This window comes from Trachypithecus francoisi, unplaced genomic scaffold, assembly GCF_009764315.1.
Source record: "Trachypithecus francoisi isolate TF-2019V2 unplaced genomic scaffold, Tfra_2.0 Lachesis_group15, whole genome shotgun sequence".
NCBI lineage: Eukaryota > Metazoa > Chordata > Mammalia > Primates > Cercopithecidae > Trachypithecus > Trachypithecus francoisi.
The window spans coordinates 59,524,021-59,551,306 of record NW_022681460.1 but is presented as its reverse complement, the minus strand read 5'-3'; the positions used below and the strand labels follow the sequence as shown (position 1 = coordinate 59,551,306).

The window sequence follows — 27,286 nt, the reverse complement described above, 5'->3', positions numbered from 1 at the left end:
AGACAAAATTAGATGACCAAGAAAAGTACTTTTATTTTCAAGTAGAGAAAGAAAAGTAATAATTAAACATGACTAAGGTAAAGATTAGATTAGACTATAGAAATTTCTGGTTGCAAAGGCTGAATTAAACTAAAATGGGGAAATAGTTACACAGAAAGATTGGTTCTATTCAAATTAGGAGAGTTTGAATTATATGCATCAAGTAATACCTCAAGTTACTGAGAAATTCCAATGCAGAGATAGTAGAAATAATTTTTTTAGACATGAATGGAATATTCCTAACTGATAAAATCAATATTAATATCATAGAAAGCATCAGGTCAACATAAAAATCTGAGGATAAAGTAAAAGAAGTGATCAATTTATAATTTAGAAATACTTAGAAGAGCTTAAGAGGCTGCCTTTGTCAAAACACATCATGCCAGATCAATTTAATTCTCTTTTATGGCAGAATGACAGTCCACAAAGATAAGAAGCCTTTGAGAAACATAATATATTTTAATTTCAGTAAAAGTTTTTGTGCTGTTGTATATGACATGTTATTTATAAGCTAAGTATGGTATGGTGTACTGTTTGCAGTAGTTAATTATTGTTCACCAGTTCCCAACTGGGAGCTCATATCAACAGGCCGTCACAGGAATTCCTGGTGGAGTTCTTTGGAGTCAATAACTTAATTGAAAACCTAAACAAAAGATTTGAGATATTATCAGTGAAATATGTTGATATTACAAGCTACATACCAGTATTAGTGTCTGGGGCTAAACTTCAAAACAATCTTGAAATATTAGAAAAATTCTAAAAAATTAATCAATATTAGTAGCAAGAATTATAAGATGTGAGGAATACTTTGTGAACATCTTGGGAGTAAAATAACTGCATAGTATAGAAAGACTGGCACAATGGGAATTAAAGAAACAATTTCAGTTATTTTGTGGGGCAGAAGTTGAGTAGGAGTGTAAGTTAAGAAGACCACAGACCAAAATGTGGTAGAATAAAAAGTATTTGTTAAAAGAGAAAGAAATATGAAAGGAAGAAGGAAAGGAAGGAAGGCAGAAAGAAGGAAGAAAAGAAAACATAGAATTTATTTGTAAATATATGGCATATAAGCTCTGAGAAAGTCCCTCTTCTGCTCAATACTAGTCATGCTTCTCAATGCATTTTAAAAGGATATGAAGAAATGGAAGTGAATTTGAATAAGAGCAACAAGGTGAAGGAAGGGCTTGATATATATCCTAGGCCAAAAGGTTAAGAATTTCGTATTGTTTGGACCAGAAAAGGCATAAGAAAGCGATGATTTGATTATCATTTTCAAGTATTAAAGGACTTTTATGAAAGATAACCTCCGTTGGTGATTTCTGTGGTCAACAGAGGATGAACAAAAGCACAAAAGGAGCTTAAGTTTAAAGCAGAAAAGATCAGGTTTGGATATAAGTTGTCTCTGCCATCAGGGAAATGAAAATTTGAAATGATTTCTAAAGGAAACTTCAAGCCAAGCAGCAGCATAAGTCTCCATGTTGGATGTAACGTTGGGCATGGAAACAAGTTTGGGAAAGACAGCCTATGCCAGGGGTCAGCAAGCTCTGGCCCACAGGCCAAATCCAGCCCACCCCCTGACTATGTGGATGGTCAAAAAGTGATTTTTACACTTTGTAAAAATTTCATGATACAAGAAAATTATATGAAATGTGACTTCAGTGTCCATCAGTAAAATATTTTTGGAACACAACTATACCCATTCATTGACATTATTGTTTGTGGCAATGTTGGCACTTTACAATGGCAGAGTTCAGGAGTTGAGAGTGGGACCATACAGTCCACAGAGCCTCAAATGATTACTATTTGGCCTCTTGTGGGAAGAATTTCCCAATCCCTGACCTATATGATTGCAGCCACTTACACAATGCCTGATCTTGACCTCCAAAATCTAGAAGCTCTCCTTGTTGTAATAGAAATGAACACCTCTGGGGTCAGCTGATGAATACAAGCGGCACATCTTTTGAAGGGTCTTTGAGAGAGCTTTAGGTCCACAGAAGAACACGCCAATGCTGCTGCTGCAGTAGGGGTAAGAAAAGGAAAGAAAATGTCACCTGGAGGCAAGGCCAGCCAGAAGCCAAGACAATGATAAGATTAGTGAAGTGGTTGTGACTGTGAGGTTACTTATTTATTTTTCTCCCTCCATGTCCTTTTTTCTTAGATTTTTTTTTTCTACCTACTTTCAGCACCGTGCTGAAGTAGCACGGTTCTGAAAGGTTTTCCCAGGTTCTCAGTATCCTCCCCTGAACTAATCAGGGAGGTGGAGCCGAGAAGACTGAGGCATGAAAGCGGCCATGAGACTGTTGAGGGGTTTTGATACAGAGGGATTTTGATAGACCAGGCTTTTTGGCCAGATGACCTTGATTCATGTCTTCTTGGATACGTGACCAGATGTAAACTTCCTGAGAACATAAACTTGATCTGTTTGATTCTAGCACCTGGAACAGTGCATACAGTGGACAATCAACACACATTTGCTGAATGAGTGGCTAAATGGCTTTGCTGAGTAGTATCTGCATGGTCTTGGGCAAGTCACTATATCTCAGTTTCTGCATCTGTAAAAGATGATAAGGACTACTTTGTATGTTTTATCAAAAGCAAGATGAGATAATACATTCAAAAGGGTTTTAAAAAGGTTAGTTATTACTAATATCCTGTTCAGCCCTGCCTTTTTATAGATAATAAAATTTATGCTACAGTAATAGCAATTTAATTAATTTCTCCTGTTGGAATTATTTTAATTTTCAAAGAAGTCCAGAAGGGAGAGCTGGAAAAGAAAAAGACATTGCTGATAAGACAGTCACCCAAACACTGTGATCTCTAATCTTGACATTGCTGATAAGACAGTCACCCAAACACTGTCATCTCTAATCTTGACATTGCTGATAAGACAGTCACCCAAACACTGTCATCTCTAATCTTGACATTGCTGATAAGACAGTCACCCAAACACTGTCATCTCTAATCTTGACATTGCTGATAATACAGTCACCCAAACACTGTCATCTCTAATCTTGACATTGCTGAGAATACAGTCACCCAAACATTGTTGTCTCTAATCTTGACATTGCTGATAACAGTCACCCAAATATTGTTGTCTCTAATCTTGACATTGCTGATAAGACAGTCACCCAAACACTGTCATCTCTAATCTTGACATTGCTGATAATACAGTCACCCAAACACTGTCATCTCTAATCTTGACATTGCTGATAAGACAGTCACCCAAACACTGTCATCTCTAATCTTGACATTGCTGATAATACAGTCACCCAAACACTGTCATCTCTAATCTTGACATTGCTGAGAATACAGTCACCCAAACATTGTTGTCTCTAATCTTGACATTGCTGATAACAGTCACCCAAATATTGTTGTCTCTAATCTTGACATTGCTGATAAGACAGTCACCCAAACACTGTCATCTCTAATCTTGACATTGCTGATAAGACAGTCACCCAAACACTGTCATCTCTAATCTTGACATTGCTGATAATACAGTCACCCAAACACTGTCATCTCTAATCTTGACATTGCTGATAAGACAGTCACCCAAACACTGTCATCTCTAATCTTGACATTGCTAAGACAGTCACCCAAACACTGTCATCTCTAATCTTGACATTGCTGATAAGACAGTCACCCAAACATTGTTGTCTCTAATCTTGACATTGCTGATAACAGTCACCCAAATATTATTGTCTCTAATTTTGACATTGCTGATAAGACAGTCACCCAAACACTGTCATCTCTAATCTTGACATTGCTGATAATACAGTAACCCAAACATTGTCATCTCTAATCTTGACATTGCTGATAAGACAGTCACCCAAAAACTGTCATCTCTAATCTTGACATTGCTGATAAGACAGTCACGCAAACACTCATCTCTAATCTTGACATTGCTGATAATACAGTTACCCAAACATTGTCATCTCTAATCTTAACACTGCTGATAAGACAGTCACCCAAATATTGTCGTATCTAATCGTGACATTGCTGAGAATACAGTCACCCAAACACTGTCATCTCTAATTGTGACATTGCTGATAATACAATCACCCAAACATTGTTGCCCCTAATCTTGACATTTCAGAAAACTGTGTCAAAGAGATACTTCCTGCATATATTGACTATCCCAGAGCTGCTCAAATGCCTTGCGACTTAGTTTATATGTAAACACCACATCCATGCAGGGGTTCAAAGTTGTTTTTGGAAGTTGGGGTGCATCAGTCTCTAGAGATTTTCAGAGACTGTGTCTTTTTTCTCTTGTGTTGAATATTACTATTCTTTGTAGCATTTTTTCCAACCTCTAGCATAAGCTGAATTGGTTACTCTAGTGTAGATCAAAACTTCTCAAGCTTTGCTGTGCATAAAATCATCTAGGCAGATTGTTAAAATGTAGATTCCTAGGCTTGAAGTCAAGGAATGCATGTTTAGTAAGGATCTCGGGTGGTGTTGAGGCAGATCGCCCTGTGAGTCACACTTTGAGAAATGCTGTCATCAAGACATTCTTTGGGCTTCAGGACCAGCTCACTATACCATCTCTGTTTCTTCAGACATGGATCTTGCTGAAAAGTGTCTATATAGCCTATTTTTTCTTAGCTTATATGTTAACATGGTTCTCTACCATGTGTCATAGCCACATTTTAATTGTGTGTTCCAGGACCATCACATCCACAGTAGAAATTGATGGTTCCACTGCATTTCAAACTCCAGCTTCAAAGGAATTTATCAATGGCTTAATTTACAAATGACAATATGTTTAAAATGTAGCAGTACTGCTTTCAAAGAAACCATTCCCATGGCTAAATTTGAGAAAGTAATTTTTCAGAAAATATTTCCCACAGAAAAGTATGAGTTTATGGCTTAATGAAGAGATTTTGAGGTGTTTATGGAAATAAAAGGCAATGGTTAATAGTGCTCTTGGCTCCACCACTTTGTTGCTGGGTAACTTTGGGCATGTTAATTACCTTCAGAAAGCCCCCAGTTTCTCATCTATAAAATGGGGAGAATTATAGAATCTATCTCCTAGAATCTCTGTGAGGATTAAGCAAGACATTGGAGGTCTGGCCGCTGGTCCTGTGCCTGGCACACGGTGTGCTCTCAGGAACTGCTAGCTTCCTAATGTTTTTTTCCCATGTGATGACTATTGGTGTCTGCCTGTTCCGTGAAGCTGAACAGAAGATGTGGTGCGGGGTGTTAACACAGAGGTGAGTATGTGGACTTACTGAGATCAGCACTAGATTTTTGAGCTCTGGACTGAAACATTTTGAATGGTAGATGGGTCAGGTGAGACCCTTCCCAGTGAGGAGTCACAGCTTTGCTTTGTGTCTGATGCCCAGAGGTATCCTTGCATCTATTTTCAAAGATGCTGTTATGGGTGGTGATATTTTTCCATTAGTGTAGATGTCACCAAAGAGATTGCCCACTGGCCCACTCCAACAGGCTAAGACTGCCCTTTCGTTTGCAGCGACAGTAACTGCAAACCTGATGGTGCCCTTTGATGCTCTGCCTTTAAGACTCCATTTCAAAGGATTCTGATTGCTGCTGCCCGGTGTTCTACTGGTGTCCTCAGCAGTTCACAGCTCCCCTGCCTCTTTTGAAGTTGTGGCTATCACACTGCACAGCTAAGTCCATACTTTACTCAGGGGCCATAACCGCCATGGTGATGTAATCACCAAAAAGTTTCACAAAGGCTGTTTATTATCTACTTTCTGCTAAGGTGGAAAGGTCAGCCCTTCACTGGCTCTCTGTGAATCACTGTTCCCACATACAGCATTCTTCTGCTTGCCTGGCTTACTCTTCTCGGCATTTATGACTCCAAGTATGGAGAATTTCTTGTCACAAACGCATACTGCGAATCACAGGGCAGAGAATCCATGCAAAGTAGTTAAGGGACAGATGTGGCAGCTTCCCTTTTTTTTTCTTTTATGAGGCAACGGACAAGTGCAACAGAACCCTAATGGGGTTGGTACAGAAAAAATTCTTCTATAAAATTTAATTACCCACAATCGCTTGGAATTAAAAAGAGATTCTCTGCAAAAGAAGTATAAACACACAAGGTGCTATTCTTCAGTTTACAGTCTGCATGAGCTTGCACACGCATGGGGGAGCTGGATCAGGGACAACGTTAACGGCATTGATCAGTCTGGGCTGCTGACTTTGATGAGAAAAGGACAAATTTTACACAAGCTGCAAAGATGGCTAACATTCACAGTATTATTTTTAGCTCCGATAAACAATAAAGAAAATTCTCCTTTCCCTCTCTATGTCTGCTAAATAACTGTTGTGCTCTTCTCTGTGGGGTTGGTGCATTTTTCAAAAACAGTTCAGTGATGCCATGCATGAAAGGCATCCAAAATATCACCCACCAGGAGATTTCAGCCCCGCAGATAAATGGGCTTGTGGGTGCGCCCAGGAGTAATCCTACCACCTTGCTGAATTCACAGGTTCTGCTGCCGTGAGCCCTTCTCTCCTTAAATTGTATGTTTGTTTTTATGTGTTGGCTTTTATGCTTGGTAAGTTATAACCCTGTAGGGGCAGACCCTAAACCCCATTTAAAAAAAATCAAATTACTTTATACCCTGAGTGCATTCTGCAAATAAAATCAATAAACAGAAGCTTCCCGTGGATTTATGGAGGCTTAGAAAGAAGATGAGAGCGACAAACTCTGTATCAGACAATGGACACAACTTCTGGTTAATCCTTTCTAGTGAGTGTTTTTCATTAGAAATGCCTCCAAATGATTCATCACATAATTATATTTTGTACAACACCTTCTTTTTTCAGAACCACAGATGATAATTGTGCTGGCCAGCTTTTTTTTTTTTTTTTTTTTTAAACCTATCTCCCAGTTAGTTTGTAGCAGCCTACGACATTACTTTTCTCTGTGTCCTAATTACTCAGTTGCTCATGAGTTGCTGCAGATGTCCCTAACCAGGCTCACTGTGGTGATTCTCCTCCTGCCCACACTCCACAGGCTCTGTTTTCTTTGGCAGCCAGAACTGTGCTGTTAGGACTCTTGTCCCAGCTCCCTCATTGGTCTCATGGTGCTGCCACTTGCACATACTGGTCATTTTGCTGGGCTCTGAGGTGCATAGATAAAGTTGCTTGTAGCTGTAAAACCTTGAGAAGCTTATGGTCAAATGGGGAAGAAAAATGAAAGCAGCTGACTTGTAGCATCTGATCCCAGGGAATGGTAGAGCCATTTGCCAACCCTCCCCCACCCCAATAAAACACTAACATGTATATGCCTTCGTGCATAAGTAACCAAATATTTTGCCAAACTAATAATTTGATAGATAGGTAGTACCATCGAAGAAGCTTTGCAGCATAATGATAAATCCACCCTGTACTCACCCATCTCTCCAATTCCCCCTACCACAAATGGAGTAATTTCAGCAATTTTCATTGAGTCTTCACTTGGCTCTAACCAGAGAGATTGATGCCCTCTCGTGGGAAGGAACTATGGGAATATGCTGACAATTTCCTCATCATAAGTTTATGGTGTCTTTATTTTTCCCATGAAGCTATAATTTATCATGTGTTGTATTTCCATTTAAGTCTATTTCTTTGAGTATTCTGAACATTTTAGTCATATAATGAATGTTTAGGATATCCTGTTAGATAAAGGGCCCTGTATGCTATAATCAGAATGCTAATTTGTCAAAAATATCATTTTAAAACATTTTGCACATATGCACATACAAATGAGAATTGAAGGGTGCGTACACAAGCAAATGTGGATCCAGATGGACACATTTACTCAATTTAGTATAAAGGTATTTTCACGTTTCTGAAAACAATGGGTGGTCTAAAATACATTCTTGCAATATGGATTAGAAGCCCCCAATCATATGGTAAGTTGACACCTTTCTTCATCATTAGGTTGGGTTAAACTGTTCTAACAAATGGTAGTACTCTTCTATTTTTTGTTTTTTTCTTCAGAGTTAAAAGAAACACTTCTACTGAAGTTACAAAAAAAAAGAAAAAATGACCAAACCTTTAAAGTTTTTATGGTAACTAATTACATCAAATTTACACCTAAAAGGCCTGGTGAAGTTACTAGCAGATAAGTCGAAAGTAGAAAACTATAAATATTATCTGAAGTGTAAGATTGAAGATTTAAGGCCTATGGAAAATCATTTTATTCAATTAATTTAAAACAACTGATCCACAAATTCAGAAAGCTAAGTATCTGTACAATGTGTGTTTATCAAAAAAGTAACTAAATGTGACAAGGGTATTTTTATTTTCATTCTGTCTACCTTCTTGGAAATATTTTCCTGATTTTCTGAACATTTACCTAAAGCTTGGGAACGTATTGACAATGTTTACAAAAAATGCAATACAGTTTCCATTTTTGAAAAAGACACCTTTCTCTAGTAAGACATAGATGTCAATGTATATAATTAGCCTACTATATTTCAATTGGGAGAATAATTTTTAATGTTTTTGTTTTGTAGTACTTATCTGTGCTTTGTCTAACTGAAATAAGATACAATTTTCACATATGTGAATTTGAATATATTAATAAAAGGCTTATAATGCATCCACTTAATGTTTGTTGATTGTCTTTCAAAACTATACTTGTGTTTTTGTAATATAGCTAATATAATTACCAAAATTAATTACAAATAAAAACAATAGAACACACTTTTCTATTTTCTACTGTCAGTCTTTGATCTATTTTTAATTTTTCTTCTCTCTTCCTTATTTGTATTCATTTTGATGCCCATCAATTTGTTTCTCTATTACTGTTATTTTTGCAATTTTCTGGTTCCTTTATAGCTTGTACTACTCTCTTTGATCTGCTTCCCTTCAAGCTTTATTTTTGGTGCTGTTTTTCATGTTCTATAAAAAATCTTTTTGCCCCTCTTCACTTTATTCTTTTGATTTAACTCCTTCTTAGAACAAGAACAAACTCCAGCTTTGAGTGAACAGGTAAATAGTTTTGAAAGAGTGAGTCCGGAGAATCCTCGGCTTCGCGCTGATGAATAGAAATGGTTGAGAGCCTACTTCAAAGGCCCTCAAGAACAAAGAACCCTTTCTGAGGCCACTAACAAATCCACCAATTTCTTCTGACCCATCTTTGCCAAAAGATATGAGCTAACGACAGGACAGAACTGTCTTGTAAGAGTAGCCAAGCAGGCTTGGGAACAAACATATCCTTGACATAATAAGGGGAAAACATACTGTTTATCTCTTTAATAACCATCCTGAGGAAAATTAATGTTACTTTGTCCTTTGTGCAGAACAGTAATTGGATTGTGTGTTTCATTTATATCTGGACAAAGGCCAGGATATTGAAATACTTCTCAATATTAGATTTTCTTGTTTAAAAATTAGATTTTATTGGCATTCTCTTTCCGAGATATCTTCATTAAAAGCTTCATTAAACATAAATCTCCTTTTACACAGCAGAAAACAAAATTATTTTAAGGAGGTCATTTTAAAAGTCTTTTGAAAGGGTGGTGCTAAGCTTTTGACTAAAGGCTTGTCTTTTCCCAGGGATCTGGCATTCCAGGGATAAAATGATTGACTTTGCCTTCATGTGTCTAAGATTAATGACATGGATGTTTGAAGCTATATAACAAGTTACCATGTTCTAGAGTCTAAGGCTATTACAAATATGATATCAAAAAATTTGGGACTAGGAAGTATGCTGTAGAGGTTTGATTCAGTGATTCCAAACCTTGGGGGCCTCGTCTACTCTGGAAGAGATGAAGTCATCCATCAAGGAGAGAGAGTTTGCATAGCTACTGTGCTGCAAAATATAGCTGAGCATTAAGTACGTTTCTGCACTTAACTTTGATTATAGCTTCTAGAAAGGTACTAGCAACAGGGAAAGTGATGGTAATATAGTTTTTCTACCTTAAAACTGATTACTCTTTACTCCCTGCAAAAAATTGGACAGGCCCACTTCTCAGCACTGAGTAACATAATTTTCTGGGCAGAGTTTGTGCAAGCCCAGTTTTATCCTTTGTCTCTTGATGCTCCGTGTTCCTGGCTCATGCCTTTTGGAGGGAAGAGAGATAATTAAATAGTTTGGTTTTAAAGGCCTTCCCCACTGGACTACAAGCTTTGTGTGTAAAAATAAATAAATACATAAATAAATGCCATGTGAGATGTCAAAAAGGAACAATCCTAATAAAGACTGAGACTATCTAGAAGAACTTAAAACCAAGATATAGATGTCCATGTCAAAGCCTGTGAAGTGAGAACATTTATTCCATGATGACTGAAAACTGAATGTAAAACATTTATCAATGAATATATATATATTTTTTCCCTAATGGAGAAAATAGCAACAAAAAACCCCTGAGTTTTCTCATATCAGCGTGTAATATTTTGTTAGCTTCTACCTATAATCTTTTCAAGGAAATGGCAGATGAAATGATCTCATCTCTGCTCTGGGTGGGTGTGAGGCAGGGGTGGTGATTTAGACTCAGAAGCACTGGGGGCCCGGGAGCAAGGGTTAGGTGTGGAGCAGGAGCTCAGAGGAACGGGATTCTGTGGCTGCAGAAGCCAGGATGGGTTGGAAGCACGCATTTGGAGAGAAGGTAGAACCAGAACTGGATTCTAGGCCATATGTCACCTGAGGTCAGGGCAAGAAGCAAAATGGAGAAAGGAGGTATCAGGAAGTGGCACCTGGAAAAGTCTCCAAGGCCCCTGCCACAGCTTATGGAGCATCAGAATGAGCTCCATGGGGCAAGAGCAAGATTGCAAGGTTGCGCAGCTGGTCCACTCACTCCCTCCCCAACTGTGTGCTTGAAGTCATGCTTTTCTTGGGGTCTCCTGCTGGAAAGCCTGTACTCTTGGGCTCAATGCGAGTCAGGAGTAATCCCCACAAGCAGGCCTTCAAACCTTCTCTTCCCTGGGTGTAAACACTCCTGCTTCTCTGCAGGTTGCTGGGTGCAGGGTGCAGAGAGGTCTGGCAGGGGCCTCACAGAGCACAGGGCAGTTGAGGTCTGAGTGACTTCACAGGGAATAAGGTGACTGGAATCAGATGGTTATGAATCTTGGATGGCTACCTGATCTCTCCTTCCACATCTGGTCCAGGGAGTCTAACAAATTCCATGACAACCGATAAAAAAGAAAATGGCATCTTTCTGGCAAAGAGAGAGTGTGAACAAAATGTAAAAAAGGAGCAGCCAAAAATCACCAAAAGATAAATAATATTCACCAGAGAAGTACTCTGTGAAGCAGAACAAATACGAAGGAAGTACCAAGAGTTTAATGAAGCATGCTGTCTCTGCAGGAAGCCCACGAGGCAGAAATGCAAGGACTGAGGCTTTAAAGGATGCAAGACAATGGAAAAATCGCTGGGAATACGGAAGCAGTCAGAGGAGCCCTGGTGGGCTTTACTGTATTCTTACTGGTGCAATACAGAGAAAGAGGATGGAAAGAAGGTCAGTGTATAGAAGACCCAAGGGGCATGATTATTAAGGCAGATATGAGTGTCACGTATTAAACTCTGTGACCTGTCAATAGTCTATTTCCTGACCCTCCAACAGTGCAGTTCTTGGAACTCTTGTCCATCTGTATCTGCCCGTCTGGTCATCTTATCCAGTTTCATGGCTCCAAACAGTCCATGTGCTCACACCTCTGGCTGAACTTCTCCCCTGAACGTTTGCTTCTTATATTCATCTGCCCACTCCATAACTCCACATGGATGTATGACAGGCATCATAAGCTAAACATGTCAAAAACTGAACTCCTGATACCCCATGTCTACCAACCAGCTGCTCCTCTTAATGTCATTGCCAAATGGTAAGTGGGGACTCCATTCTATTGAATAGCTTGAGTCATACCTCACATCCCATCCATAGTCAGTTCAGCTCAACCTGCAAAAAACTCCAGAATCTAACAATTTCTCATGACCTCCTCTGCAGCTCCCTAATCCAAACCACCACACTGCTGATCCTCTCTGGCCTCTGTCCCAGGCCCCTCACATTCCCTTCTCTTGCAGCGTGATCCCATGCCACTCTACTGCTCAAACCTGTAAGTGCCTTCCCCTCTGTGAATAAAATCCAAAGTCTTACGATGACTCGCAGCTGTCTCTGTGACTTCTCCTACAGTCTGGCTCTTGCTGCTCTCCCTCTCACCTCCTCTGTTCCAGGATCATGCCAGGAATGATGTCTCCTGCCTCAGGGTCTTGGCATATGCTCCAGTTGCCCCTATGGCACACTCCTTCACTGCCTTCAGATCTTTCCTCAAATATGGAAACTGTTCTTTAATGAAGACAATATTAGGACATGCTGACTTTTAAGAGCCATAGACAATGAAGGTTCAAAGCAAACACTGACTTAGGAGACATCACAACAATGATAACTGTTTGCATTAGTGCTCCATACTACAAGTATATTTACATTATGAAAACAACACTGTGAATGGATGTTATCATTCATATTTTTCAATGGGGTGCAAAAGCTCAAATAAGCTGCCTCGTCCAAGGTCACACAGCCAGTAACTTCTAGAACCAGGAAGTGCAGGCTTCACTTCAGTTTTGTGACCCCAGAACAAGTACTCTTGCTTCTCTATATTGAAATTCGTTATATAATGATAATAATAATAACAGTAATAATGGAAATGATAATAGCAGTGATAGCAGCTAGTGCTTCTTGTGTACTCCATACAAAGCACTGTTTTAAGCCTCTTACATGCATTCATTAATTTTATCCTTGCAGACTCTTAGGAGGAAAGCACTATTATTATCTGCAGTTTGCAGAGGCGGAGACGGAGTCAGTACCAGGGTAGGTAACCTGTCCAAGGTCAACCAGTGGTAAAGGCAGAGCCAGGATTTACAGCCAGATGCTGGGTCCTTAACCACCACCCGAAATCCCTGCTTTGTCTTCTAACATTTTCTCTTTTGCTAGACATGCTAGATAGTGTACAGTTGGACAGGAGTGAATTCTCCAGTTGGGTAATTAGAGATCAACTGTATCCACCAAAGATGTCTTGAAAGCATATGCAGTTGAAGAAATACCATCTTTAAATTGAGGTTAAATGTGAAAAATTGCAACATAATCAATAACTGTCAGAGGTTGTAAAAGCCAGTTCAGCAGAGGCTTGTGGCCCCTGAAATATACCATTGACCACCTTTTCTAAGGTAGACGTTTTGTCTCTAATGGAGATGCACAGTCCTGCAGATTAACTTTTCAGTCCAGCAACCTTTGCATTTCTCCAGAGAAGAGCCCAGCAGGGAGAGGAGCAAGATCTTGCCTCACCTGGGGTGACTGTAGGCGATCTGCTTGAACTCATTGTTCCAGTTGGGTCTCCCATAGAAGGTCTTCTGTTTTAAGCCTGTGATCACATCAGTATTTTCATCCCAATGTAAAGCTATGTGAACAGCCTAAAGTAAATGTGTGGCGTTAGATGACATTTAGAAAAAAATATATAAGCTTTCTATCAATAAAGAATAAACTAATCATGTTCATTTGTAGATTTAATTAAAATATGTGTACAGGGCTGGCAATGCTTATCACTATTTGCAGATGTCACCAATGCTGTACTTTAGGGCAAGCATCATATCTCATTTAAGTCTGAATCAGGCCTTGTCGGAACTAAGTGCCTCTTTATACATAGTAGGTGTGCAATAACGTTAACCTAGAAAGAATATTTTCCTTTAAAAGGATGAAAGTAATATAGTAAATGTGGTTAAGAAAAAGCAAGCACTAAATGACTTCCTTCTTTTCCTGCCAAACTTTTCAACAATTCATCTCTATCTGCTATCCCCTTTCACTTAACATTGGCCCCTGGGGAGTTGAGAAGGGCATTGCCAGATTACAGTGCTATGAAATGTCTGGGAAGAAACAGCATCTTACAATCAGACCTGCCTAGTGTGTTGAAACAGTGTGATGTATATGGTCCGGTTTCAAGTGCCGGGAGGCCGTGGAGCCCGGCAGGCAGAACATGGTGGCCAGAGCCTAGCAGGTGGCTTGGCTAGAGCTCTGTGCCTAATCATTTGCCTTGGAATTAAGTGACTCCATCCAGGCATCATGTAGCTAGTGGTCAATAAGTGAGAGCCCACAGCGTAATCTCTTGTGATCATTTTTTTGTTTGTTTGTTTTTGTTTGTTTGTATGTTTTTGGTTTTTTTTTGAGACAGTCTTGCTTTGTCGCCCAGTCTGCAGTGCAGTGGCGCGATCTCAGCTCATTGCAACCTCCGCCTCCTGAGTTCAAGCAATTCTCCTGCCTCAGCCTCCCAAGTAGCTGGGACTACAGGTGCGTGCCACCACACCTGGCTAATTTTGTTTTTAAATTTTTTATTTTTAGTGGAGACGGGGTTTCACTGTGTTAGCCAAAATCGTCTCAATCTCCTGACCTCATGATCCACCCACCTTGGCGTCCTGAAGTGCTGGGTTTACAGGTGTGAGCCACCACACCTGGTCATGATCATGTTTTAAGTTGCTGTCATTTATTTTAGCACCTTCTGCGTTCTGGTAGCTACCTTGCTTCTCACCTCCTGGGAACTGTGTCACCAGTGCTCATCCCTTAGACCCCTATGTGGTGCTCTATTCATCCTCACCCTCTGACTCATCCTGACCCTGACCAGTTTGGGTAACAACCCTGCTGGGTGCAACTCATGCCCCAGGTCCCCATTGCAAGCCTGACTTTCCTGGCTGACTTTCGCTCCAGTCTAAAAAAGTAGTTGAATCTAGGGAGGTTCAGCTGAAAATAATGGAAGTGTCCCAACAGGTCAGGAGACAATGGCAGGTTGATCTCAGAAATCCAGGCCAATTATATATAAAAGAAACCTGAATTCATATGTTCATCACAGCAGTATTCACAATAGCAAAATCATGGAACTAACCTAAGTGTCCATCAACAGTTGCCTGGACAAAGAAAATGTGTTATATACGTACTATGGAATACTATGCAGCCATAAAAAGAATGAAATCATGTTCTTTGCAGCAACATGGATGGAGCTGGAGGCCATTATTCTAAGTGAACTAACTCAGAAACAAAAAAACCAAATACTCGGTGTTCTCAGTTATTAGGAGCAGCTAATCAATGGGCACACATGGACATAAAGATGGGAATAACAGGCACTGGGGGCTCCAAAAAGGGGGGATGGTGAGAAGGGAGTGAGTTTTGACAAATAATCTACTGGGTACGATGTCCACTATTTGGGTAATGGGTACACTAAAAACCCAAACCCCACCAGTATGTGTTATACCCATCTCACAAATGGGCACACACACCCTCTGAATCGAAAATATAAAGATAAAAAGAAATCCAGGTTGTAGAAAGTTGTGAGCAGGCAAGTCTGACCCCAGATGGCAGGGCTACTGCTGGAAAAGAGTTGGACTATAGGACTCTGTGCAAAAAGAGGTGGGGAACAGTGGCAGAGGGTGTTAAGTGATATGTCAGGTGCGGGAAGAGAACGAGCAAAGCCATGGGTGTGTGAGCGTGCACAGTGTGATGGGTGAACACGCATCCTTTGGTGGCTCTGGTGCCAGAGGAAACTGATGGGAGTGGGACACAACTAGTGAGTTGAAGTCAGGCTGGGAAGGGCCTTAAAGTCCCTGCTGAGAAGTTTGGGCACCATTTCACACACAAAAAGGGCCTTCCCTACTTACGCTTGTGGTACCGCCAATCACTGATGTTCAAACATTTGGAATGATATTTGTCCCATATTTCTCAGCCCAATGTTCAATTAATCTCCAAACTCTGTTGATTTGCCCTTCATAATACCTCTTCCATCTGTCCCTTCTGTTCTTGTCATTTTGCCACTTTGAGGTTGTTGAATTCAGTTTAACAATTGGGTATTTCTAAAACAGCCTCTTCATTCTTTCCCGACAGAATGCACCAATTATTTTTCCTTTAAATGTTGAAATTAGTGATTTTTCTGCCTGAAATTTGGGAGTCGAAATAATTTTCAACATGTCATGGCAAAAATGTAAGACATCTATTTTAATTTACTCGTGTTTAGAAAAAAATGTGTATTTTATAGCATATTCTTGGAAGTAGTAGAGATGGGAGGGGGCAGGATTGTGTTGTCGCCAAATCAACTTCAGTTCTCGGTTATGAGAACCTCAGTCCCATGGCTCCCAGTTGGCAGGGAATACCTAGGTGCACACTGGGATCAGTGCACCTTAGAAGTAGAATAGCAGGCACAGTACTTGAAAGCAGAAGACAGAAGCTGTCTCTACTTCACCAAACCGTTCATCAGTCAAAAATCCCACTTGAATAAGGAAAGTGTTTGTTTGGAAAACATAATTAACACTATATAATTCATTAAGATGTTTCAAGCCTAGTTCCCAAGAAACCTACATTTTAAATTATCCCAAAGGATTAAATATTTAAGAAGGACTGCAAATAAGACCATAAAAATTCATTAAGCTACTGAATTTCTAGCAGAGTCTTATTCATTTGCAGATGTACAGAGTCAAATTACAGTGATGTTCCTTAGGGCCAGTGTGTGTGTGTGTGTGTGTGTGTGTGTGTGTGTGTGTGTGTGTATGTGTGATGTACATACACAGAGCATTCACTTGCAAATGCAGTGATTAATGCCAATCTCCCAGGCTCAAATACACTTTCCTTAAAAGTATATATCAATAATAGCTGCTGATTAGAATATATATTATGTAACCTGGTAATCACTTCATTGTTAATTCCCATATTTGAGGAGTTAAAATGAATTACAATGTAATAGTTATCATTCAAGAGTATCAACATGGAAATACTATCATAGTCAATATTTTGGTAAACATTATTTTTGGTAAATTCAATCTTAATGTTTCATTAATACAATATACTGCAGAACACCTGCCAAAACAAAAGATCATCTTGACCTTAGGTAAATAAACATATATGCACACAATTTCTAGGAACACCTTAAGAGAACAAACTCTGGACAAATTATGTATTCATAATAATTATTTTCTATAGATGCTCACATACTTTACAATACAAAATGTTGAATGTAAACACCTAGGAATCTTTTTTGCTTAACTCTGAACAGCTCAAGGCACAGAATTAGAACCAGTCAGAAACTCAACAAGATGATACAGCCAATCAGTACTATTCATTTGATGTCACTTTTAAAGGGACAAATGCAAATTTATTTGGGATTTCCAACCTCTGGATTGTCTTCCATTGTCTGACCCTTTCTATTCCTCAGCAAATTAACTATAGCTTCTTTTTTTTGGTTCTTTGGTTGTTACAACTTGAATCACTCTTGCTAATCTGATTTTATTTCACTCTCCTTTCCTTTTTAAGAACATAAAAATAATTATGTCATCCTATCAGAGTGCTACATAGCTCATTATTGAAATTGTTGCTCGTTGCTATTACATGAGTTAAGCAATATTGCTTATTCTCAGAGTCTTATCAGTACCTGATTTTCATCCCAGCCAGTAAGAAATATATGATAACTCAGAAAGTGAGTTTTCCCCTGCTCACTCATCCGTGTTTCCAGTGAGAGTAAGAGATCAGCAAACCACTCAAAAGCTCTTGCATCCCGGCAAATCCAGTAGAAATACACCTGTCAAGAGAGACGGCAAGTGAACGGATATATCCCTCTTTTCATATGTGCTGATAATCACAGACTACTTTATCTCCCTCAAATTATTTGAGCCCAAATGGGCACTTCTGCAAAATAACATGCTTTCTTTTTTTTTTTTTTCCTGTCAGTGAACAGTCACACTGTGATTTCTTTTGAAAAAATTCACATTGTGTTTGAAAAAGCCCAGAGTGAATTCAGAGAGTCAGGAGCCTGTGGGCCGTGCCAGTTTCTCTGGATGAGGATCAACTCACCACATTTCTGGCTGTGCTGCTTCTGAACAAGATTAATAATCATAACTAGCTGTGCCTTTCACTGCTCCCAAGGGGGATAAACCGTTAGACCAACCCCTTCATCTTTACTTATGACCTAAGCTCTGGATTTGAACTTTGTTCTCCAGAGACCCCAAAGGCTTGGGCACTAATCCACTTCACTAGCTACGGCCTCTGGAGAGTGGAGATTATGGTAATTTCAGAATCAAGTCACACAGGCCAGAAATTTCCTCTCAGTGAAACATATCAGTGTCCAAGAAAGCCGGTGGGTGGTGGCTGTGCCTGTGTGTCAACTGCTATAATGAAATTATGTCTAGGAAGAATTATTTTTTTAACTCTCAGTGTTAAGCAAACGACATGTGACAAGAAGTAGTTCAGGTTTGCTAAAATAAAAGCTTAGTTTTTGTGCTTCGAGTTTCAAATAATTGCATCTAAAAGAAACCACAGGAGAGAAATCTATTAATTCTCCCAATTTTTCTCACACTCCCACCCCTTGCTGCCCACACCTCTCTCTTGTGCCTTCTCCCCAAAGAGATATCTCTATGGCTTAACAATATCCATGAGGGCTGGTCTTGATTCCAGCTGCTGCCTGGTAAATCCCCACCTGGAAATACCTCATGTGGTGCTCAGTGTTCTCTTCTCTCCCTCTCTGCCAGCCAGCTTGTAAGCTCACAATCATATAATCAGAGATATAAATGAGATTTAATTAATAGATCAAATTCATGAGACAAAAATCAAAGAGTTTATTTCAAAGCTAAACATCTTGTCTATTTGCTTCATGTTTAGGCAGGACTTTATAATATTAATTATTTGTAAGAGTAAAAGATGCTGAGAATAAGGCCTCTTCTTTCAAGAATTAGGCCTACATATTTGTTGGACAGCTCCTGTTCACAAGGGGACTTAAGATATTAATTTCGGGACAAATAATCCCTCAGTCTCTAAGCACAAAGACCTTCTTTTCTCAGGAAGAGAGAGGGTTGCCCTTCTTTTCCTGACACTTCTTTCTTCCTGGGGATGATCTGTGCACAGCCTCTCCAGGCAGAGCTAAGCGGGGATTCCCTTTGGTGACGCCCTCTGAATCCCCATGAGCAAGGGGCTCAGGTTCATCCATTCGTTCACTGATTCAACAAATATGTATTGAATGCTTCCTACCTGTCCAGACTTTTCTGTGCTCTGGAACTATACAAGTGAACAAGACAGGGCCAAAAAAAAAAAAAAAAAATTGATGTCCACTTAGAGTTTGCATCTTAGCAGGAGAAGGAAGATGATAGGTAAGTAGAATATAGGCTATGTCAGATGGTGAGAAGTGCATGCAGAAACCCCAGGTGGACTAGGAAGTGTTGCAATATTAAGTTGAATGGTCAAATGAGGGCTCATTGAGCCCTTTCTTGTTTTTGGCCTCTTGTGTTCACTTTTATAGTTCTAAGGCATAGAACAGTTTGGAGACATAAGAAGCATTCAGTACATATTTGTTGAATCAGTAATGGATGGACATGAACCCTCAATTCGTGGAGATTCATGTCCCCTCTTCATGAGAAGGGGACATTGGAGCAAAGACCTGTAAGAAGCGAGGGAGTCAAATGCTTAGGGGAAGAGCTCTGCAGATGATGGGAAAGTTGTCCTGAGTGAGACCTTTCCAGGAAGAGCCTGGAGGCCCGTGTGGCTAGAGGCCAGGGAGGGCAGGGAGAGCAAGGAGATGGGTGAGGGGTGGGCTGGGGGAGCCATAGCGTTGTAGGGCTTTGGGGCCATCGTTGACTTTCACTCTGAGGCAGGAAAGCACAGGGAGTTGGCGAGCAGGGGAGTTCCATGGTTCACCGCAGGTGGCAGGACCTCTCTGGCTGCTGTATTGAGAACAGAACCAGGGATTGGAGGGTGAGGGAGGAGGAAAGGAGGCCAGTTAGGGGCGGATTTGGTTGGTGATGAATACTGCTATCTGCTTTCTTTTCACTTTGTGTAGTGCCTAATCCAAATTACTCTTTGAAAACCTTAGCTCTCACTTTGCCTTGCTTTGCTCTGGGTAGAAACGAAAAATCTACTGGCTGAATTAACAAGGTGCTCACCTACGCGCGACCCTCTCCTCCCTGGCCTCAGTAGTCTGTTTCATCTCAGAGTATGGCACTGGGCATAGAGCAAATATCATTGGTTTATTTTCTCTCTTTCTCACTTTTTAAGGAACGTGCTTAAAACAGATTCATAGATGGATAATAAACCAGAACATTTGCTTTATTAAAAAATCCTCCAATTTCAAATCTAGTCCCAGTCATCCTTTCTTGAAAACTATGCACATCTTAGCTTCCTCCATACATGAAACTTTATCCTTTCAAATAGAAATCCTTCCTTACTTTCTCGTGGCCTAGCTGTGTGTCAGTGTTCTTAGGGTTTATTAAGCCTTTTATACTTTTTGCTTCCTTGTAATGGCTTTGTGTGTTTTTCCCTCCGTAATTGACTCGTAAGTGACACTGGGCCGCTTTGGTGTAAGAGGCTATGGAGGAAAAATGGATAGGCTCAGTAGAAGTGTTTCAGGCAGAAAAAGAAAGAAAGGGACTTTGAACAGAAGCAAAAGGTATTTACTTTGACTTTCTTTCATCTTTCTAATGGTGGGGGACTCTCACTGGGAAGGGACATAAGAGTTCCACCTCTGCATTTCGCCCATGAGAAAGGACCTGGTCAATGACAGACCAAGTATCCCAAACAATAGGCTACAACTCTGTGATCTGTGCTTTTCAATGCTCACTCCACCTTAGTCTCCAAAAATAAAACAACCCTGAAATCAGCTACCTGTAGAAAGCATGCCTTTTCAGAATTCCATAGCTGATCTCAGAGACCAAAAATACTTGAGTATACTTTAAAAGATTTTATTAAACAGAAAGTCATTATCAGTAAAATAACAAAAGTTCTGAACTTTCATAGTAATGAAATTATTATTTTTTTTTTACAGGACTCATCCCACACTTTTTTTTTTTTTTTTTTGAGAGGGAGTCTCTCTCTGTTGCCCAGACTGGAATGTAATGGCGGGATCTTGGCTCACTGCAACCTCCACCTCCCGGGTTCAAGTGATTCTCCTGCCTCAGTCTCCCAAAGTGCTGGGATTACGAGCATGAACCATCATGCCCAGCCACATTCTTGTAGATATAGTGGATGTCTAGATGTTTTGGGAGACCCCTCTGGGACTGTGTCATGGGGTTGAGGGGTTCTGTGTGCATGTGGCCTGTCACAGACCTTAGCTGTCACATTGTTTCCAAGCACTGGCGATCAGCCCAAACTCAGCCATGTCCATTTGCAAAGGGCTTGGGTCTGAGTGACAGTCACAAGGCTGGGCTCTCTGTGTGTCCCTTCTCATTTTCATGTTTTCCCAAGCCTAGGCTTCTCTTTAAGAATTCTTCAGCAGCACATAGGGACCAGGTCAAAGAGGTCTGGGGCCAGTAGGAAATGCAACTGTGCTAAATTTTGATAAACAGTTTTACAAAATGAATTGAGAAGCACTACCAGTCTGTGTTACTACGAGAGCTCAGACTCTCCAATCAAAGTTGGATGCTTTTAGGCGATTGCATCTCCAAAGCTTGTGCTATATCTTGAATAGATATCCATGAACACAGGCAGAGGGCCCTTTCATAAACACAATCTGTATGTCTTTATATCCAAAGTCAATTTCCAGAGGATGAAACAGAAAAAAAGTTATTTACTTATGTATTTATTTATGGCCCAGAGCCCCTCTAAACAAGGAAAGTGAACACAAGAATACAGATTTAGGATACAGTGTAGCATGGTACAACAACTCAACATTGTGAGCCTATGAGATCCATCCGCTGTTGTAGACTGCTGCCGGCTTCACCATGCAGGGAGAAGTTGCAAATAACTTGTACAACTGGGCACAAGTTTCTTAACTCGAACCTAGATTACTGCATATGTAAAATGGCAATAAACACAGAACAACAGCTCATGAGGTTATTGTGAGGATGAAAGGATATGTTTTACTGAAGCATTTAACGCAACGTCTGGCAGACACAGTAAGTGCTCAGATGTTTGCTGCTATTGTTGCTATCCTTGTTTGTCATTTGGAGGAGCTTAGAGAATGAAGAATGGAGACAATATATTACAGAGCAAAGAGGGACATGCGCCTTGCTTGGCATGTGTTCCCACTGATCACTCCTGGTCACTGAGAAGGGAAGCCAAACTTGACCTCTGGCACCAGTGACAGAACCAGAATCTCAGCATTCATCATGAAGACGTGCTCCATGAAGGGGAAGCCCCTCACCAGGTTCGGTGTGTACTAAACCAGCCTAGAGGCATTTTACAGGGAGCCAGGGGCCCACCTTGACCATCGCCTCCTCAAGGAGAAGGGCAGTGGCTTGCAGTGCCACCTGCCTCCTACTGGGCAGCATGCCTCTGTATCCCACACGGCAAATGAAAGAACAGAACAGACAGAAGCTTGAAACCAGCAGGATGACAGAAACTCTGCGTAGAGGGAGAATCAGGACCGTTTTCCAAAAGGAGAATTTCTCTCCGTGAAAAGATAAAGACTGGTGTTTAGAAAATATATTACCTACTCAATAAATGATCACTCTTATTGTCCCGGTTTTTATTTTGTTTTTGTTAAGGGAATCCTGGATTAATACAAGAACAAATAAGAATAAATAAAAGAAGAAATATTTTTTCTTAATGATAAGCCTGCCTAATGTGTAAAACTTCTAGTTTAAAGTGATGCAATTATAAAATTGTTTTTCTGGTGAACCATTATAAGGCCAAGACCAGGCTTTGTGAATCATTTTTCATCCTTAAGACATTTTCTGAATGTCGTTATCCTTGATGTTAACTATTTCATGACTATATTGCTACTTTGCCCTGTGGCTGAGGACTGATTTCTTTTGGGCCTCGGTTTGGTCTAATTATAGTTAATAATCCTTATTGAACAACTGAAACATTCTTTTCTTTTCTTTTGGAGACAGTCTCGCTCTATCCCCTGGGGCTGGAGTGCAGTGGCATGATCTCAGTTCACTGCAACCTCCGCCTCTCAGGTTCAAGCAATTCTCATGCTTCAACCTCCTGAGTAGCTGGGATTACAGGCACCTGCCACCACGCCTGGCTAATTTTTGTATTTTTAGTGGTGATGGGGTATTGCCATGTTGGTCAGGCTGGTCTTGAACTTCTGGCCTCAGGTGATTCGCCTGCCTTGGTCTCCCAAAGTGCTGGGATTACAGGTGTGAGCCACCACACCTGGCCTGAAACATTCTTTAATAGCAGAATGATTCCATACATTGTGGCCTACCATACTATGGATATATATTCCATACTATGGGATACTCTAAAGACACCAAACGAAATGAAATAGATCATCAGGTATTGACACTGAAGGTGCCCCAAGTTATGCTTTCATGAAAAACAAAACAAATTGCACTTCCTCTTCCTTCTACACACACCCCCCCATTTATGCATAAATGTGTATAGGTATATGCATATAAATGCATGGAAAAGGAACGGAATGAGACATGTTCAACTGTTTAATGGTGAGTTTCTCAGGGAGCAAAGTTGGGGAGGTGTTTAGTTTGGGGAGGGAGGTGAAGGGAGATTTTAAAATGTTTGTGTATTTCATTGGCCTCTTTTACAAGAAGACCGTAGTCATGGAATCTGTGGTTAATAGACTAAGATATTAAAAATATTAATACTCCCAGCACTTTGGGAGGCCGAGACGGGCGGATCACGAGGTCAGGAGATCGAGACCATCCTGGCTAACACGGTGAAACCCCGTCTCTACTAAAAAATACAAAAAACTAGCTGGGCGAGGTGGCGGGCGCCTGTAGTGCCAGCTACTCGGGAGGCTGAGGCAGGAGAATGGCTTAAACCCGGGAGGCGGAGCTTGCAGTGAGCTGAGATCCGGCCACTGCACTCTAGCCTGGGCGACAGAGCGAGACTCTGTCTCAAAAAAAAAAAAAAAAAAATTAATACTGGTCACTTCTGTACAGAGCAACGGTGAGGGCTGATGGGGTACTGAGGCCTTTTGAGGCCCTCCAAGGAAAGGCAAGAAGCACACGTTTCTTTATGAGAGGTGCGCATGGCCCCTCTTAAAGAGGCCAACTGATGGCAGCAATCTTGGTGGTGAGTGGAGGTGATCAATTCCAGGAGTAGCCAGAGCTCCAGTGTGAGGGAAAGGGAAAGTAAATAATTTCTCAAAGTAAACAGATTAAATTAAATGCATTTTTCATTCACTAGAAAAGAGAGCAGGCCCTCCTCTGTTTTATTAATATATTTTAGTAGAGTATGGATTTTTTTGTCTTTTTTGGCCTCTTTCCCTTGTTCCCACTGGCCCGTGCTGTCTTTTTATTTGATTTATCTGTTTATTATATTAGGTTAAGAACCCAAAGGCCATTTTGCATGGGACACACTGTAAATACCCATTATCATGGTTATATATTATGGAGCTGATGAAGGAAGACAATTTATGAAGAAATGAGATTACCTCAGTTTTTGTATAATCTATTGTATTGTAGTCTGAAGATTACATATGCAGTTAAGAAAACGCACCACATCTTGCAGTTGGCAGTTCTCTCAGTTCTGACTGCACAGCTGTGATATCAGGGAGAACTAAAATGTGTAAGCCAATCTATTTATGTCAGCAATCCTCTCCCTCCCTCCCCATTCATACACACCTATTTCATTCATCATTTTGACAGTTTGCACAAGCAAACCATCCTAATTTTTTTTCAAGAGCTCTTTTCACAAATTGAGTGTGATGTAGAATTAATCATACCCGTTAGGCAGGAGGTGGAGGACTTTATCGCTAGAGGGCATTTTTCGCCCCCAGCATTCAACTTCCTCCATATTGCATCACAGAGAATTCTCAACCACCCTCAGCCTTCCCTCATCCCACAAGGGCACAGCATTCGTAGCTGCCTTCAACTCAGTGAAGTTTGGCTCTTACTTCTCTGTTGAAAATATTTCTTTCATGTATTGCAACTTTTTTTCCATTTTCATCACAGCAAGCCATCATTATACTTCTTGTTATTTTGCCTTCTTGGGAAATCCCCTCCTGCCCATTCTTCCCCCTACCCTTCCACTCTCTGCCTCTCCCAGATCTTTCAAAATAAAAGGTACTTAGAAACATGGAGATTTTAAGACATCAGCTTCAAATGGAAAGTACTACTTACGATGCTTCCCACTAAGGAAGTGGCAGGCATCTTACTGGTTATGCTCCTGCATTTTACTTAGAAGTTTTCTAGAATAATGCAGCAGAGGAGAAGGGTAAAGAAGTTCTAGTTTGCAATGGTGACAATTGAGAAAACTTTGGTGCCCATTTTGTACTGTAGACTTGCAACTTGAGTTTTGTGTGTAAAAATCTATACCTTATGCCAACCAGTGTTTTTACACATGGAGGAAAAAAAATCACACCTAATTGCAGTTAACCATTTAAGCTTAAAATTCCAGCTCTCAATGCCTATGTGAGTTTTTGTTTCCTTCCTTATTACAAAAGAGGACAATCTGAAAACTATAGTCCATACTTAAAATTGTGACGACACTGTTAGATAAATACATACTGCTTTGCTCTGCGCTGCACTTCAAAAATTATATAGATGCTGACAGTTTAGTGGAAGGGGTAGTCTTTATATCTCAAAAGCATGTGGGTAGCCCTGACAAATATTAGTTACATAAGCCTAACGGTAGCTATACTCAAATCAACACAAAGTTGCTTTAAAAGAGAGAAACTTCCTAAGCCTGTTCTCATGCCTGCAGACGTGAAGGAATTGGATCTGAAGTGTAATTTTCAGCCTAAACTTTCAATAGCATGAAAACCTCACTTCTTCCATGAAAGAACTTTGAAGCAAAAATCAGAAACACGCGCTCAGGTCCTGACTCAGTGGTGAACCAGCTGGGTGACTTTGGACCACTCGAAGTACAGATACTGACTTTCATGGTCCTATGCAAAGCTAGGAGATTAGGGCCTTTAAGTTAGTTTATGATCCCACACTTTAGCTTCCCTTCTCCCACATGACATTATTTCTGCCCTTATTTTCAGCTGAGTCGTGTCCAAATAGTCCCTCACATTTTTATAAGCGATGAAAACATTGCTTTTATATTTTTGACTCTACGGTTTCTGTTTCTTGGAATAGAAATCAATGTCCCTATTTTATGGTTCTGTGGTGACTGCAGTGCTGAAAGCCTTGAGAAACCCCACAAGCAGAGCCCAGGAATGACAATGGAATGCTGAGAAAGGAGGTGGTATTAAGATTTTGTAGGCTCCTGTATGAATTTTAAGATTTTGGGGGGTTCTTATAAGATTTTTCCTCTATGTTCCTAGTAAAATAATTGGAATTTAGTAAAAATCATTGAACAATCTTTTTGGTTACATAAATAAAATCTTAATACCTTTGAATTTTAAAGAAAATTGTCTACAGAAGCCAGTGTTTATTCTTTTTGGACATGGAGACATTCACTCATTGATTTATTCACTATTTTAACTATATATATAGTTGTCACATAATATATGTGTGTGTGTATATATACATATATATATAAAAGTATAAAGATATTTAGAGAAGCTATGCTCAAGGAACTCACAGTCTGTTAGAGAAAATAAGATTATTTTGTGAATCTTAATGCAGGAAAGATATGTGACGTAACAGGAGGGCAGCAAAGGAGTGGTGGAGGTTAAGAGAAGCAGGAGGTGATTGTGAGTCGGGTACGATGAGAGTGAGACTTTGCATGCCTCTGAGCAGGACTTGAAATATTAGCTGGATTAGTGAGTGAATGAAAGTGAGACACGCTATCCACCACCATCTTCCTGTGAAGCGCAAAGTGACTTTTAGCGTCATGGAAACCATGAAGCAGTGAGCCACGGCTCTAAGCGGGTTTTACTTGGTAGGCAGCAAGAGGGAAGGAAGAACTTAGGGTGGCTGAGAAATCATCATGAACCAAAACAAAGCATTGCTGTGAGGTCCAAATCTCCCAGTCACTGTTTTGCTTGCTTTGTTAAATATATCATGGTGTAGAGGAAAGAAGATGAACTTTGGTGCCAGAACGATCTAGATTCAGACTCTAGTTCTAGTATTATTTAGCTCTCTGTGTGCCAGGGTCCTCGTCAGTATTGAGAATATTACCTATCTGAATGAGCTATTATGAGCATTCAGTAAGATGACTCTATCATTTCTATTAGCTTTGTGATCTAGCTTCAGTTTTCTCATCTGTAAAATGGGAATGAAAATGATAGGTACGATGAAAAGATGGCATGAGATGGTGCATGTAAAATGCCCAGTTTCCTTCCTGTTAGGTAGTCAGTGCTTGATAAATCTAGGTCATTAGTAGTAGTAGTAGTACTGGTAACCTATTTATATCTTTGGTAGATATAATCAGCATTTAGATAATCATTTATATTTCTGTACACACATTTCTATAGTGATATTTCCATATTATTTCTCTTATTTAGCATTAAAACTCTCTGTTGGATATGGATTCTTATTTCTCCATTATGTGGATCAGGA

The 27,286-nt window shown here is 40.1% G+C and overlaps 1 protein-coding gene across 1 annotated transcript in view; it reads right to left on the bottom strand.

Moving 5' to 3' along the window:
* Positions 1-479: 479 nt before the first annotated feature.
* The window catches only part of NOX3 (NADPH oxidase 3), a 61,618-nt gene continuing 34,811 nt past the window's right edge, over positions 480-27,286 (bottom strand). The window contains exons 11-15 of the mRNA XM_033236544.1: positions 17,380-17,526; positions 13,266-13,390; positions 1,888-2,051; positions 1,723-1,726; positions 480-682 (exon numbers count right to left, since the gene is read on the bottom strand). Of these exons, the coding sequence (XP_033092435.1) occupies positions 1,925-2,051; positions 13,266-13,390; positions 17,380-17,526 (399 nt within the window). The 3' untranslated portion in view covers positions 480-682; positions 1,723-1,726; positions 1,888-1,924. The remainder of the gene's footprint in view (positions 683-1,722; positions 1,727-1,887; positions 2,052-13,265; positions 13,391-17,379; positions 17,527-27,286) is intronic.